Source organism: Thunnus albacares, chromosome 9, assembly GCF_914725855.1.
Source record: "Thunnus albacares chromosome 9, fThuAlb1.1, whole genome shotgun sequence".
In the NCBI taxonomy this organism is placed as follows: Eukaryota; Metazoa; Chordata; class Actinopteri; order Scombriformes; family Scombridae; genus Thunnus; species Thunnus albacares.
Window position 1 is genome coordinate 28,197,073 of NC_058114.1, and position 16,686 is coordinate 28,213,758.

The 16,686-nt window shown below is 39.9% G+C and overlaps 2 protein-coding genes across 2 annotated transcripts in view; one reads left to right on the top strand and one right to left on the bottom strand.

Annotated features, from left to right (window-relative positions):
* The window catches only part of nme7 (NME/NM23 family member 7), a 19,529-nt gene extending 17,051 nt beyond the window's left edge, over positions 1-2,478 (top strand). The window contains exons 11-12 of the mRNA XM_044362498.1: positions 1,510-1,617; positions 2,201-2,478. Of these exons, the coding sequence (XP_044218433.1) occupies positions 1,510-1,617; positions 2,201-2,233 (141 nt within the window). The 3' untranslated portion in view covers positions 2,234-2,478. The remainder of the gene's footprint in view (positions 1-1,509; positions 1,618-2,200) is intronic.
* atp1b1a (ATPase Na+/K+ transporting subunit beta 1a) lies at positions 2,272-11,386 on the bottom strand. Its single transcript, XM_044362500.1, has 6 exons — positions 10,986-11,386; positions 6,918-7,046; positions 5,341-5,496; positions 4,903-5,084; positions 3,760-3,843; positions 2,272-3,635 (listed from the first exon to the last, which is right to left on the bottom strand). Exons 1-6 carry the CDS (start codon positions 11,077-11,079, stop codon positions 3,378-3,380), a joined length of 903 nt encoding a protein of 300 aa, XP_044218435.1. The 5' UTR covers positions 11,080-11,386; the 3' UTR covers positions 2,272-3,377.
* Between the last annotated feature and the right edge of the window lie 5,300 nt (positions 11,387-16,686).

The following is a 16,686-nucleotide window of genomic DNA, read 5'->3' on the forward strand; positions in this document are numbered from 1 at the left end:
CCTTCCTGCATGGTCTTACTGTCAGAAATGTTTAGTTTTCTACATTTAAGTGCTGTTGGCTCGTCAGTTGCAGAATGACTAATACTGTATTTGACAAATTTAACTGTTAACCTGAAGCCCACAAAACCTCATTCAATCATTTTCTGGAAGATTAAATCCTACGTAACTGTGTAATTTCAAAATGTGAAACACTTAATGTTCAGTACACAGAACTAAAATAGATCTCAGTTCTGCCCATCATTCCCAAGTGATGTACAGTTCCCAAGGTCCTTGAACATTTCTAGTTGTTGCTTCCAACAGTTTCTTCCTGTCGAATCCACTTCAACGATTTGTAGCAGTGTGCAATCATTTTAACCGGGGGACTTGTTTTCCTCAAGGTTTTTGTTTAAAAAGACAATGAACAGCTTTGAGAAGAAGGCTAGGTTGATTTATGACCTTGAAACTTGTTTCCTGCCTTTGGAGCGCCCTTTCATAAACCACTGGAGGGTAAAGAACCTGTCATAGGAAATGTTTCTCTGTCATAAGACAATCCAATTCTTTTCTCCACAAAATCTGAGATAAAACAAGTCTCAGGTGGTGTCACGTGAACATATTTGTATCTGGTTATTTAGTTTAATCTGGGATGAATAGAGCACATTGAAGCAACAATGGTTAGATTTGCTTTTTGTTGGCCTTACTGCTCATTAAAGATCAAACAAACCTGTGTAGAGCTTTTTTTTTATAAATGAGACCTCTTAACATTATATAAAATATACATGATTTGCTTTTCCCAATGTATCAGATTCTACATGAGAATTATATGTTATATAATGTTTCCTTTCCATTCTCTTCTTTAGAGTTAATCATGGTGAATTAATTATTCACATATTATCCCTCCCCTGATAGGGGACCCTGTGGGAGGGTTGCATTTCCTTGAGGCACAAAGTAGCAAAGGGCAAGTGAACCAGCTCTGACCTTGGGAGTGTCTGATGTTGAAATAATGGAGACAAAGACTCAAGATAAAGCTGCTGCAAAACTGTTTGTGAGCAATGGAAAAGGAGAACACTAGAAAATAAAACTTACCCTTGCCGTATTCGTAGTGTAAAGTGATGAAGCATATTATTATTGAAAAAAATGGCTATGGTCAACATTTTTCTACATTATGAAACAAGCAGTAAACAATGCTAATCTCTCTCCCACCATGCAGTGTGTGAAAAGTTTGCTGACTGTGTTTTGTCACTTCCTCTTCAGGATCACATGTCTGATTGCTGACTAACCACTCTGTCTCAGTAACATACGACAGTACAGGATGTTCTGTTTCATAACTCCACCTTATCATCCACACAACACTCGATAGTTGGACAGAAAGTGTGTTATGTTGCTGTTTCAAGCTCCATGTCGTTTAATGTTGGCCTTTCTGATACTGAGTTGAATACTAATAAGATGATTTGTCTGTTTTATCCATGAGTGAATCACAATCAGAAGTTTTCTGCATTCATTCAGTTAAAACCAGATGTTTTCTTTCAACAGGAAATTGCGCGGCATCTCCGTCCCACCACATTGCGTGCTCTGTATGGCAAAGACAAAGTGAAAAACGCAGTTCACTGTACAGATCTCCCTGAAGATGGTGTACTGGAGGTGGGTGGTACTTCACTGGCACATGCACATTGTACTCTGCATATACTGTGCTGTCGAATACACCCACATTATTCATCTGTGTAGTTTCTCTGATCTCACAAATAGGTTTACTCATTGTCTTCTCCCAGCACTTGCGTAAATAACCACCTTGCATTTAGCCAAGAACAAAACCCCCGACTCTGTGAAGCTGTGTCTTTAGACAAGTCTCATGACTCTGCTCTGTGGGCTGGGGCAACCTTAGATCACACTGGTTTTGAGGAGAACAAGACTGGCAGCGGAATTTGAAACAAAACCATTGTTTTGTAGGGAGTGGGTCTGACCCATCGAGCGTCATTGTTCAGGAAAACTCCTGATCTGCGGCCTGGACAAATGCCTCCTTGTTAACCATTAGCCGGTGACTGACTGAGCTGCCATTTTCCCAAGACTGGGAGAGTAGTAGCCTAGAAAAGGCTTGTGCAGAGGAGCATTTGCTCTGTGAACTGTGGCTGACACTTTGATGTAATATTTGAATTCAGGATATTTTGTACATACTGCAGAAGTCCATTTTTAGGTATAGGTAATTACTTTTCACTTCTTTTCACAGGTGCAGTATTTCTTCAAGATTTTGGACGGGTGAATGCAAACGAGAAAACACATTTAACTCTATTCAAAGACTTCACAGTTGTTCCATTTTTCTGTTTATTGTTTCAGCCTTATGCAGATTAAATAAAGTGACAAGAGCAGACTCCTGACAAGTGTTTTGATCTTCAACATTGAATTAAGTATTTTCACACCAACTAAACATCTTATTACACGGGATACTGCATTGCCTCTGATTTTCTAACTTTTGACCAGCGACTTTGGTATTGGATTCATACATTACACTTTGAAAAAAATGTACAACTGCATAAATATAAAATTCTTCCACCATGAAAATGGCTAAAACATTCAATAGTAAGTTGCATCACATCATGTGATGTCTCCAGCAAAACAGATTTCAAAGCACTGAGTTGCCACTGTTTCCATGGAGGTGACAGTCTTCTAGGCTGGACCCACAAAGCTCTACACTATGAATTAAGAATGAACAGATGTAAGAGTATCAAACAGAAATGTCATCAAACCATATCCTACAGCTAAGGTGAACAACAAAGAAAAGTGTACAAATGTATCCTTCCACAGTCAACTTGAACATCTCGGTAAAGAAACACAAAAAAAAAGATTCCATGGAGCGCAGTCATTTACTCATACATGGGCCTTAAAGGTTCAGAGTACCATGCTAGTATTTCAGTTAGTCAGAGCACATTGACACACACTCCACACACTCACATAAACTAATACACCTGCACACAGACACGAGCGCACGCTCACACACCTTGGACCACTAAAGCTGACATAAGACAGAAGAGATTACGAGACTAGACTACAGCACTGGACACTCCAAAAATATATAGAAACCACATTAGGATGAAATACTTTGGGGACAGAAACACAGCTCGCTACACATCAGTAGTGGAATAGCAGTTTTACAGTAATAGATGAACACATCCCATGGCTCAAGGAATAGTTTCATTTACAGTAGAATAAATATTTGCTATTGCTACTCTTGTATTTTACATTCTAACCCTCGACAGACACACAGAAAAGCTAGTGTAAAGCACACGGATTAAGTGTAGGTCCTGTATATTATGAATGTTCAAAGACTAGTGGTGTTTTATCTGAACTCTTTTATTCTCTCTACATTTGATTTGTTTTCAAAATGAGAGTGCTCGTCATGGCTGAGGTCACGAGTTGACTGTGATTTTAACATCAAAACGTCCTTGATAGCGATCTTTCTCACTGTAATCAATGTTTGCTCCATATGCTTTGCACTCGATGCGCAGCTCCTCATTCATGGTGAGGTTGGTAAACTGAATGGCAACCAAAGGCTGCAGGTACTGGGGCTGCAGCAGTTTGCCGTAGTATGGATAGTACTGAAGGGGAAAGCCGCCGCCGAAGCCAAAGTACTTGATCTCTCCGATCTTGCCTTCATCCTCCTCTCTCTGCAAAAATAATGGTTGAATTCGACTTAAAGTCTAACCTTTTTACAGCACTGATACTACCACAAATATATATAGTATATTTTACTAATACACCACTGACAGATATCAAACATATTAAACTTACCTTATTTTTGCAGAAAATGGGGATCAGGTTGGGCTGTGCTTTCATCTGCAGGGGCTCTGGGAGTGACTGATTGTTAGAGGGAGCCTAAAAAAAGAGAGAGAGAGGCTGGTTGATGACCAACATCCTGAGCCGGTGGTTATGTTGTATTTGATTCTCCTTGGCTGCTAAAAAATGTGATTTTACTTGCATGTGACTCACTGCAAAACAGTTTTATTTGAGTTTAATGTAACAATATTGGAGCCAGCTGCCACCTTCAACAGTTTAACTGCACAGTTAATTCTATGTGACAGCAAATTTCAATCAGGAATTGAGGACATGAGGCTATTTGTGACAATATTGAATGTATAGTGTATAAAAATGCCAATATCAGTGTTGTAAAGTGTTACCATTACAACATAATGATAACACTTTACCCAACCACCCCTTCTGAGCATTTATATTATGTGTAAATGCTTTATAACACACTATAATGTAGTTGTTAGCAGATATAAGTGTTTAGTAACATATTAGCTAACAACTGTAACTCTTGTGGGCACCCATAAGTGGATATTGATATGTAAACAGACAACGAATGACAATCCACAGTATAGAATATGTCTTTAAAGGAGAAGATATAATACTGTACATTCATGAATAATTAACGATGTTTTTATATCCGCTGACAACTACATTATTGTGCATAATAATCCAAGAAATTCTGAATATACAGTACTGTGTCTTGCTGCATTCATTTGACTTTATGTAAACACTGTATGACAGCACAGTACTGAAAAACAAATTTAGTCCAATGTGCACTATTTTTTAACCAACGTGTTTGCTGCATTTGTGAGCAAAATACCTGATTTACTGCTATAGGATGAGCCTGATTTACATTCCCAGTCATTTTTTTGTACTGCTCATTTTTTACAAGGAGTGCTAGCAGCTCAATCTTCTCACTCAACAAAGTAGTTCCTTTTATTCATCCAGACTGATTTATCATCAGATTGGTGAGTAACATTAGCTAAAACAGAGTTACACTGTGTGCCACATGGCTGGCCAAATATTAAATTCTCTTTTTCTTCTTTACTCTTATAATTTATGACACAACATTGGTTTTATTACTGTACCATAATTTTGTAATTTGTAAATGTGCAGTAAACCTACCCTTGGTCTGAAGTTGACAATCCTGTTGAGTTTGACAATAATGCAAGGCTTTCCTTCCGCAAAGCCAAAAGAGGGATCATCCCCTGAGCAGCTACCAAGCCAAGTCCTGCGGAAGCGGCAAGCTTTCCTCTGGCCTACCTCACTCTCCAGACTTCCACGGTCCCTATATGACTGAGGAGCATCTACAAAAAAGTAACAAAAAAAGACACATTACACCTGCAAATGTCAGTCCGACTAATATTTAATTAAATTAAGAGAACATACAACGTTTCAGAAATGTTACTTTAGGCTTCAATGTTTCTTACAAGACAAATTAATGTTAGCAGTGTGTATAAGATCTACATAAATACAAGTGACAAATATTGATTGACGATAGTTACATACCCATCAGGGATCAGCCAGAGTATGACAGTCCCTGTATGATTGGCTTATACTTGCCTCCACAATCTTCAAAGTTATGTGTCTCCATCTGACGATCCTCATTGTATAATTTAAGGAAACTCTCCATGCTATCGACATAGGCCTTATATGAGTCTTCCTTGCCCTTAGTGAAAGCAATTTCAGATTTGTCTGAGCGCGGGGTGTGTGACAGACCTGAAAAACAGAAAATTGTTTTGATAAGAAAGGGGAAAGTATTGATATGGTCATAACAGAGTTAAATATAAAACTTTTTTTTTTTTTGGTTTATGGAAAGTCAGCTAAATTCCTGACAGAGTCTACACTGTATTTGATGCAAGTTGTTATTTGCAGAGAGAGAGTGTGTCTGGTCTATTATCTTAGGACAACACACAATGTAGGGTCTTGGGGATTTCCTCAGATGGTCTCTGTCAGCTCTTTATAGCAGTAATTTTCCACAGACCTTGTGCACAAGGCCTCGGTGAGGCGTGGCATGAAGAGAATGAGATGGGTAAGATGAGTGAAAGGAAACATGACATTTATTGACCCTTTTCCAGCATCTCTACTGCATTTGTTTATTTCTTGCTTTATATGTGAGCAGCATTCAAGTTATTTGTGTAACATTTGTGACAGAGAACTAACATTTAGTCATTTAGTTGAGGCTTGTGAGAGTTCACCAATCCCCTGCCCCCACCCTTCCAGTCTCACGTGTGACTCTCTCACAATGGAAACTTTTAGCCCCAGAGTGAGAGGCGGGCTTGAGCTCCGAGGAAAAAAAAAAAAAAATCTAACTACTCTCTGCTTCCTTTATCATGCCACTTCTGGAAACTCACTTCAGCTCAAAGCGCTCCACATTCACTTTGCTGCTTTGCTGGCCTGGTCTTTGATTGTCAACAGACGTGGAAGGATGACAGACGAAACGGCAGGAAAACTAACCCGTGTGTATGAAGCCAGTCATTTACAATGGCTGCTAAAAATACCGCCAAGGCTACAGCATGTGCTGTGCAAACAAGTACTGGCACAACAAGACAAGGCTTGGCACTTTAATCTGCACCGTCTCCCAAGCTTGCAGGGAAATTTCGAAACGCCCCTAGTGTGACTGTAGCAGTCTTTCGATGGCGTTGTTCTCATAAGATTACAGATTACAGAGAGAATTTTCTCCTGACAAAACAAGCTTAGAGGCCTCTCTTAGCTGTGACAAAACTACAAATATTTTTCAAAGCACAAGCTCCAAACTCTGCCTGCCATGTGTGTTTCATGTAAAGATGCCGGCTGTGACTCATAATCACAGCACACATGAATCGTTTTAGTCACAATGAGTGTAAAGCTACAACAGTTCCCCTGTAGCCTGAGGGGGGAAACATTGGCTGGCTGAGAGGAGTGAAGGACAAAATGGCTGAACCTATCTAAGGTCAGAAAGACTTCTGATAGAGTAGCTGCTTAAAGGCACACCCCTACAGTCATTTTCAAACAGCCACATAGCAACATCAGTAGTGCCCAAAACAAAACTACTATCTGGATAACTGTTGTTTGCTTTCACTTTTTTTTTGTTTGAGTTTTGCTACTGTGATATCTGCTCTGCAAATCAGTGTAAGTAAAAAGCTGAAGAGTATATTTACCTGGGGGAGCGACTCGGTCCTGATAGGTGGGTTTGTAGTTGCTTAATGTAAGCAGCATTGCCTGAATGGTCCCGATGAAAATTCCAGCCAAGCATCCGTAGAAAATCACATAGAACAAGAAGATTTTAACTGTAGGGAGGGAAAAGTAAATGTCATTCATGATGTAAAATGATTAACTTTATATATATATATATATATATATATATATGTGGCAGTAGAGAGACAAGCTTCTTTTGATTAAATAAGTTTAGTTCATCACATGGAAAGAAATGAATATGCCAGATAATGTGAGAATTAATGAGTGACTCTTTTATTTTCTCAAAAAGTGACATCTCTAAACAGCTGTTAGCATTCAAGAGATGTAGACAAAAAAAAACAAGCAAGAAAAACCTTGAGAATTGCATTATAATAGATCAACTGCTACCACAAAGTATAAACCCTTTCTCTTCTCATTATGGAAGCCATTTTAGAACATATGGGTTTTTGGTTTTTTTTCCTTTTATTTAAAATTTTCTCAAATTATGAAACAACAGGAGGGCCTCATTTCCAGTACAACAGGATGACTCACTGGTCATTCCTGTCAGTGCCACCTCTCACGCAGACCCTTCCCCTGCTCCGTCGTCACTTACAACAGGTTCAACATAAAAACACTGTCCTCGCTTAACTGAACAACAAGGCCTCACTTTGTCTTTCTCTGGCTTTATTCATGTGGTTGTAGACAGACGGTTGTGATTAGCATTTCTTGTTTGCCTGCTTTCAGTCGAGTTCAGTAGGGAAAAAGACAGATCAGTATCTGTATTACAAATCTGAAATGTAACACTGCAGATTTGATTGGTGTGAAAATGTTTTTGTGGTGATCTCAGAGATCAACATGTCTACAGAAAAGACATGTGGCTCGGGTTATAAAAAGACCTCGTTTGAACTTCTGAAGCTCAATTGAAATTCAAAATCTACAGTTTGCAGTCCCATCCTGTCACATCCCTTAAAAGCAGCCCACAAATAACTTTAATTCCCTCTTATAATAGTGAATCTGACTTTGAAAACACCTTGGACTAACATGAATAGTGAATATATCAACATATTTTATGCACTGAAGATGAGCCACGACATATTTTTATTAATTTTGGGTGCCTGAACACCGACTTGATGAGCATTCTTCCAGATTTTCGTCAACGTTCTCATTCCTGATGTGTTTGCTGTTGTTATGGCACCTTCCCAAATGTCTTTCCACTGCTGCTAACCGGTTAAAATCAGCCTCTGTAAAACCAGTTTAGCAGGTCCATCACAGGTTCAACCCTACAGCCTTATCTCCCGCCACAGACCGTTGACTGAAAAGTCTGCAGGAGATTCGCCTGGCTAACTGAGCCTGCCCTTGCTCTTCTCTGTGTCACTCTGATACAGCAAGTTTTTGCACTTAAGGCACACTTGGAACACGTGAACAGTGTTTCCAGCACTTGATCAGGAGCAGCACATGCGCAGATGCTGTGCAGAGTGCGTATGAAGCAGTTTGGCTTGTACCACAACTAGAAAAAAACCTCATGTTAACCTCCTCTAACAGGCAGCAGCCTTGATTTTGTGCTCCAGTCTGGCTACAGGTTGTCATAACACCTGCTACCAATGTACATGTGTGGTGAGCTATTTTCTAATGAGCATGTCTGCAACCGTAGCAGGATAGCTCAGTGATGCACCTGTTGAGACAGAAACTATAGAATGACTGCCGTGTCAGGCTGCGGCACTCGTGCTGATGAGTTGCGTAAGATCACAGTTATAAGCAGTGATTTCTTTGGAATAGACCACCTTACAAATAAAAATGTCCCGATCGGCTCCTCTTGTATGGGCGACCACTATTTGCAAAGCAAATCTTACGGATGCAGCTGAAATTCAGGCAAACAGGAGTGTCAGACCATGTGAAGTGTAGCCAGGGCAATTAGGGATAAGCAACGCAATGATTCCTTTTGTCAGCCCTAAAATTATTCATTTTAGTTTCAGTAACATTTCTGTACATTGTGTGCATCTGATGGATTATGATTATATTCATAGCCAATTACCGGAGATTTATAGGGAAAGACAGGAGATCAGTTTTGTGTGATGGGAGCTCAACACCCTTCTGTAGCCAGAAGTCAACAGACATGTAAATAGCACAGAAATTGGCCTAGTGGTGGTGAAAGGCAGAGTTTGAATGGAGAGCACCTCCCCCACCAGACTACTGCAGCGTGTGGAGAGGGGACCTTCGCCACATTCACGCCACACGGATGGCTCTCCACTTTTTTTTTTTTTTTTCTAACAGACGTTTAGTTGTGGTTACCGCTCTGCCACCTCTGCAGTGCATTTTCTGACTCATTCGGCTGTCTAACATGTCGAAATGAACACACATAAACGCAGACCCCGCCTGATACTGACACTCTTCATTTCCCAAACATTTTCTCTTTTTGGAAAACTACAGAAATTGAATTAGCTCACTTCTAGCCTCGTTAATAAACATAGTTTTAAACGAACAGCCCTGATAGACCGCCATGGTTTGAGCAACACGGGGGCGCAGACATACCTGTTGCTTTTAGTGCGACCCCGCTCACTTTTAGTTAGTGCGACATCACTCTTTCTCACGACAAAACACACCAGTAAGCCTGTAATAGATGCATACTACCAGTACAAGTACAAGACTAGCAACAATACTACACTAAAAACGCGTGGTGGTTAAAAAAAAATATCACCTGAAATTAGCCTTAAGTTCGTTATAAACTCGCCATTGACCACCACCAGCCCGGCTATGAGGGCGACACTACGGCAAAAAAAAAAAAAAAAAAAAAAAAACACCGATTTTTCGTCAGAGAATTTGCCTTTTCTTGGAAATCAACCGTTTATTTGAGCTTTCATTAATCATTGAGGGATGAGCGCTTTAAAACTGGCACGGGCATACCGGCTAATGTCCCCTTTCAAAGAGGAAAAAAACAGAAACCCTCTGAGATGGAGAGAGAGAGACAGACAGACAGAGAGAGAGAGAGAGCGAGAGAGAGAGGCGGCCCTGGAGACATGTGAGTCGTGATCTGTTCACGGCACCCGGCGATGTTTCACACACTAGAAAAAAACGCCACTTATAATGTGTAAAACGGTTTAGTGAGTTTACTGGTAACTGTATGATGGTGTGTAGTTATCCTATCAAATCGACAGCCACACTTCTGAGCGTCTTAGGCGAGCATCTCATCGTCTTAAAGTAGTGAAAACAGTGGTAAAACGATTAAAGCTGGATCCATTAATCTTAGCTTTGAGTAGAGTGAAGGGGGGTGGGGAGGGGAGGGGAGAGGGGGGGGGCAGTATAACCGGGCCTGCACACGGGAGCCAGACACCAGCTATCCAGCTTATTAATGAGAGGAATAAAATGTCCTCTGCTTCTCTTCTACCCTTCTTGGCATGCCAAAATACAAGAGGTGAACCAGTGAGGCACGCAGAAACCCTACCCAACTTTCACCGTTGGGTTTAGTGAAAAGTCCTGGCCGACCACACTGTCCTTCAAGATGACCTTTTCATAAAGGACGTATCTTTAATAATTGCCCCAACACGGGCTACGCCTTAAGTAATCATTTACTATTACAGTGTATTTACAATAAAACCAGCAGTCTGACGTTAGTTTAAATTTGTCTGAATAATAAAAGCATGGGGAACAAATCATCCATTCACAGCGCGACTTAATTGATTCTTTGATATATAATTAGCCTGGTTTTTGATTACAGTCGACCTGTGGCATGTCTGGTGGGCTACACTCTGTGAGATTTGGACCAGTTTCGTGTTTCACAGACGAGTTGATTCTGATTTAACACAGCCAACTTCAACACACAAGCCTCCATTGAAAACACGGAGTCACGACGCAGCGTGTCAGAGACTAACATGGCTCTAACAGGTGCTGTCTGTTCAGTCAGGAAATGGAGAGAAAAATGAAAGAAAAAAACCCACAGAGCGCCGACAGCTTCTTCTCTCTCTCCCCGCTGTTTATTTTACACTGTAACGTCTTCCACAAGCAGTAGCTAGTTAGCTTGTTAGTTCAGTAAAATACAGGAAAAGGGCAGTACTTACACCAACTGCCCCCTGTTCGTCCTAGAAACTCCTTCTTCTCTGAATTCCACACAAATTTCCTCCATCCGCCGTCGCTGTCTTTATTTCCCGACATATTAACTCTCCGGTAATATCCCCCTTTTTCTCGGTTTATCTGGTTTTAGCGGTGTGGTTCGGGTAGCTTTAGCTCGACTGTGAACTGTGCCTCACAGGAAACACGAAAGGACAGTTTCGTACCCGACTCCTCAAATTGTACCACACACAATTTATCTGTCAGGGAAACCGGCTCCGCCCGCAAACTCCTGTAATAAGTTACCCCCAGAGGAGGGAGGGCTGAGGCCAGCAAATCACAAGCTTCCTCTGCTTTTTGCGTAAGCTGCAAATGAAATGGGGGCTTGTAACCAACAGGCGAGCACACATAGACGTAACGTTACAGAGACTGTGGGTCCCAATAGAAAAAACGTCCAACCGTTACCTCAGACGTTTTAAATGATGCCAGTGTCATGGCAACTAGGCGGTATGGTTCACGTCTCTCCATTGTCTAAAGTGTAATTAAAAATGTGGTGACAAAGCTAAACATGTGCTGTCAGTAATAAGCAAAAGTTATACTTGCATATAAGTGTTGATAATAACATACTCTAAAAGTATAGTCAACTAAATAAGCCTCATTTTAGTAATCCAACAGTTCTTTATTGTTTATTCAGACCCACCTGTACGTACATATGGACAGCTTCACAAATGTTCAAGTCTGTCTTAAAACAACAGCTAGGTGCTCTAATAGTCACTGGCACGTTTTTCTTGCTGTAACAAGCAGCTGAAAAATGAAGCCAACACGGAAGTGCCAAAAACTGCAGTTCCTTGAATGGCCACTTGAGGCTGGTTCCAAAAGCAAGTTAATCCCTTTAGAACTCCATGTTAAAATGCCCAACTTTACAGCAGATATTAACATGTTTACAGCCTGGATTTTTATATAATTCACCTATTTAATTTTATTAAACCTTAAAGTTATGTTTGAGTGACATGTGCTGCTACGGCAACAACGTTGGTTAGGTAACGTAACCATGTTGTAACCCCAGATTCACAGAGTATATGCGTAGCCATAGCTATTGCTATTTCAGTGTGTTTTCAGATCATGAAAGTTAATTGTAACATTTTGGTCACGTAAAAAGTCTTGTTCAGTGTTTGGTTGTACTAAAAGACCCTCTAAGGAGTCAGATATGCAGTTTTTTTCCAGTAAGTACATTTTGTTTTAAAATTAGCATTAGCATTATCCCAGTTAACCATAGACTGTAAATGCGCCGTGCTAAGCAAGTTAGCAGCTAGCTGCTAGCTCCACCCTCTCGTCAAGGTCAGTTCTGGTTCCAAAAATCCAATATGGTAGCGGTCAAAATTCAAACTTGAGGCTTCAAAAAGGGAGTCCACAAACCAATGGGTGACATCACAGTGTCTATGTCCATTATTTTTTACAGTCTATGTGCTGTAATCATTCCTCCTGTTCGTACTGGCCATTAGAAGATCCTTTCATAGTTCACTAATCCACAGTCCTCCTTCTGTGCAAAAATGTATTTAAAAGTTTATCTGACGCTAATATGAAGCTTCAGCCATCCAAATGAGTCAAATCAGGTAGATATCTTTCAACATTAGTCTTTTTAGTGCTAAAGTCTCTTTTTGTTACTATACTTCCACTGCAGGTCAACAGGGAAATACTGTCAGAGGAAATATAAAGAGAGAATTTGATGCTAAAAAGACTGTAGATGTCCAGATAGAGACAAAAACATGATAAACAGATTCTCTGTCCATACTTGGTATCTGCTACAGTACTAGCTAGTAGCACCTCAATATTTTAACCAAATAAAACAACATAGGCAATGGGAGCAATGCTAACAAAATAATTGTTTATTTTGGTTAAAATTAGTGTTTTACTGTCTGTTACATTCTCTGTTTTTTCTACTGTCTGACACACTCCCATTTAGTTAACAATATAGACAGAAAACATGTTCCAGCTTTTCGGGAAGGCTGATGAAACAAACTCTCATATTGACAAATACAAGGAGAACCGAAAGTTTGGTGGGACCAAGCTAAACAGGAAGGGTGTTGGAAATTCAGTGTTGACCAATACTATGAAGTGTGGAGAATTCAACCTGAATTATAAACAGTAAGTCCTCTTAATCATCAACATTTATCTGTTCTGAAAAGATTTCTCAGTGTCACATGGTCATGAGTCACAAAATGGTGACACTGTGCCCAGAAGTCAGAGTTTGACTGCGTGATTGTGCAAGGAGGGGTGCTCACCACTGATTATGTTTATCAGTGAATATTTCATGTAGAATATTAAACATTCTAGCTACAGTATTTCCATATTCATGATAATAAACAAACCTATGCATCATTGGTAATGACAGTGCACAGCAAGTCTATCATGTCACTGTTTCCCGTTTGTTTCTTATTCAATTGTTATATGGTCACTTAAATCAATGCCCACTAAGTCATAGTGAATGCTCACATAGTTTCAAAGTTATGAAGCTGAAGCTGAAAAAATACATCAACAATGCTTTGCCAGAAGTTGTCATGGCTTTCATGGAAGATCACAAAACTCAACTTGCCTTACCATCATTGTTTTTACTGTCTAGTGCTAGTTGCTAAAACATAGTAGCAACTGAACATATCTAGCATAAGGTTTTACATCTCCTGTTGTGCGTAAACATAATTATTAGGTATTTCACACCCTTTGGCACACTGGAAATGCTTTACATTACCGGGAACTACAGAAATAACAGCATTAGTTAGTAGTTCACTCACTAGAGAACATGGAAAAACAAGCTGTCACCATGAGCAGCAATAGTCCATGGAGCTGCAATGAGACAAAAACAACAAGTTTTTCAAGGAAAGTCATTAAAAAGGTGTGACAGAACTGATGATTCTGTTAAATTGTCAAGTTTTCTCTGTGAATCAAAGTGTAAAACGGCACAGGAATAACTCTCATAGCCTGTTAAAAACAGTGTGTGTGTTTGACAAAAGACAAAAAGTTTGATAAATATATGTTTAGGAAATGACAAGAAAAGACAGATATTAAGTGTTAGTTAATATAAAATTCCATAAACCAGATTTGCTTCTGTTCTAAAAAAAGGATCATCTCCAGTCTAAATTCCTCCTTTATTTTCAAATGTCAAAACCAGAACTTGTTCCCTTGATCTGACTAGTCCAGTAATTCTTCTGGACTAGTCAGTAATTTGGTTCTGAGTAAAGCAGCCAATCTTATGTGCTGGTCTGTTTTCACACCATTAAAAGTAAACAATGTAATACACTCCTTTGTAAGACTATTGAATCTGCAGTGATAACATAGCAGCCCACTGTTTGCATAGATCAAGGGTTTGCCAAGATTACCAGGAGGTGCAGCATTCTGAGATAGCTTGTGGATGGAATCTGGTATGCAGCGTGTGAGCTGGACTTGAGCTCATCAACAATAGCGTGTCTATGCGGCGGGCCAAAGGGACGATGGCCTCCTGGACTGGCTCTTTGACAGCGCAGTGGATTCATACCGACACAGAGCGAAGCACCTCAGTTCAAAACAAATCTTACATGGTCAGACGAGATATGGCAAGGAAGGGAGAGAAAGACAGAGAATTGGAATATAAATACTGATCTCTTCTCCGCACAGTTGAGAATTCAGGTGATTCTTGCAAAAATCCCAGGTACCCTTATCCCTTCCCCAGGCAGCAGTGACTACTTTTTGGAGATGGAAACCACAGCAGGCCAGATTTACCCAAAAGTTAACACCCATTGTGCAGACTGTGTTGTGCTACAAAGATTTGGGCTCTGCTCTACATGATTTGCACTTTTAAGTTATTTTTTTCCTGTTGTAGATACTTGTAGCTGTGAAGCACAAGACACATGGGAAGAAAACGAATGACTTGAATGAAACTGGGGATGTTCTTACATGGTATGTGACCCCATGTTTTGCATCTACTTAAATGACAAGTCTGATGATATTCTATATTCTTCTTATTGCCAACAAATCCCATTAAAAGACCAGATAGACTCGATATGACCCACAACTGTTATAGTTTATTCCTCTGCTCCTCTAGAGCTCCACTGTCCAAAAACTATTAAAAGTTAGCCAGTTAGCCACACTGTTGCACCAGCTGACATGTTCCTCCTTTGCAATGAACATGATCACTGTAGTTTATTTTGAATCTATATTCATATAAACTGTCCTGCTGCCGTAAATACTCACTAGAGCACCAAATTCGTGGCTGACAAATGCACAATTTACTCCTGTTTGAGTAGCATTTGCTAAAAACTACAGTGCCCAGCTGTTTTAGTATATTATTGAGCCTTTTTAAAAAGGAAACTATGTATTTGTGACCTGTTTTTAAAGATTTATATCTCCAGTAGTGTGAAATTGGATTAGGGCTGAGAGACGGACTAATGCATTGTTGGTTTTGGTGTTTTCACCAGGTTTGTTGACAATAACTCAAATACAGAATATCACCGGCTTTATGCTTTATAACTATTCTCTTAACTGTTTCCCCTTGTGCTAAAATGCTGGCAAACATTATGGGATGGATTCATGATGATCAATAATTATCTCTGTTTTTTTCATTTTGTTAGAAAGTGAAAAAAGTTGTCACAAAATGTACATAAGCAGTAGCACTACTTGCGTAATTCACATTTACAAGATCAGGAATGTAAATCCATCAGCCACTTTCAAGCAGATTTACATCATGCACTCCTCCACAATTTCTTGAGCTTGCTACATTACTTTGAAGAAAGACAGAAATGCAGTTACCTAGAGTGTGAGGTAACAGTCCTATTCACTACATTCACCACACTCTGAAAGAAACCTGACTGAAACCTGTTAAAAGCGGTAGGGCAGGTATACATGATGACTGTAGAAAGATTCAGAGTGAGTGTGGTGAGTTGGTGCCGTGTGTAGGAGTGTCAGCCTTTCACCGACTGCACATTCCACTGTGGCAGCTGCACATGTGTTTCCTCGATAGGTGGGTATACTGTGGCTTTGAATGAATGTCCTCTACCAGCATCTAGTGGAAGAAATGTCATTTTGTGACTGCATACTGTAGTTTTCCGGTGCTGTATTCACATACAAAGTCATCTTTGTTTTGAGCCTTCAAATTAAATACCTTGTGGTTATAGCCAGGAAAAGTTAATGTGGACTTCTCATTTTAAGGATTATTCAAGGAGAGGCCTGCACATCCTTTCCTCCTTAACTTCCCAAACAACATATGGCTCCTCTGAGGTCACATTATTTGACCTTTACATTTATGGGGCAGCTCCCTCCCTGTGTTCTGCCCTGCCCGTTATGCCGTGTCACAGGTGAATAAGCAGGCCTTACCACGCAATCACACTGTGTGCAAAATGATCAACAAGACACTGGAGATCCCTATAATAACACAACTGATCACAGCTGAACATTTTATGACTATCAGATATTTATTCAATATTTTGATGCCACACAAAATCACAGCATACCACTACATAATGTCAGAGACTTCCTCAGCACTTCAGACTGCCTGACTAATAATGTTAAGTCAGTGACAAAGTAAAAAATACAAAGTGTACTGAATAGGTGGTGCCACTGTTCAACACACTACAACGCTAGCAGTTGCCAGATTTCAAACTGAAAACACGTGTGTTAAGCTAGTTTTAAAAAATGTGACACATGTGACATTCATAAAGTATGATGTTTGATTTGGCTTTTTTT

Coding starts and splice junctions, on each gene's coding strand:
- atp1b1a (XM_044362500.1), bottom strand. CDS start 11,079: ATGTCGGGAAATAAAGACAGCGACGGCGGATGGAGGAAATTTGTGTGG. Junction 7,047..10,985: donor ACGAACAGGGGGCAGTTGGT/GTAAGTACTGCC, acceptor CCCTCCCTACAG/TTAAAATCTTCTTGTTCTAT. Junction 3,636..3,759: donor CCATTTTCTGCAAAAATAAG/GTAAGTTTAATA, acceptor TTATTTTTGCAG/AGAGAGGAGGATGAAGGCAA.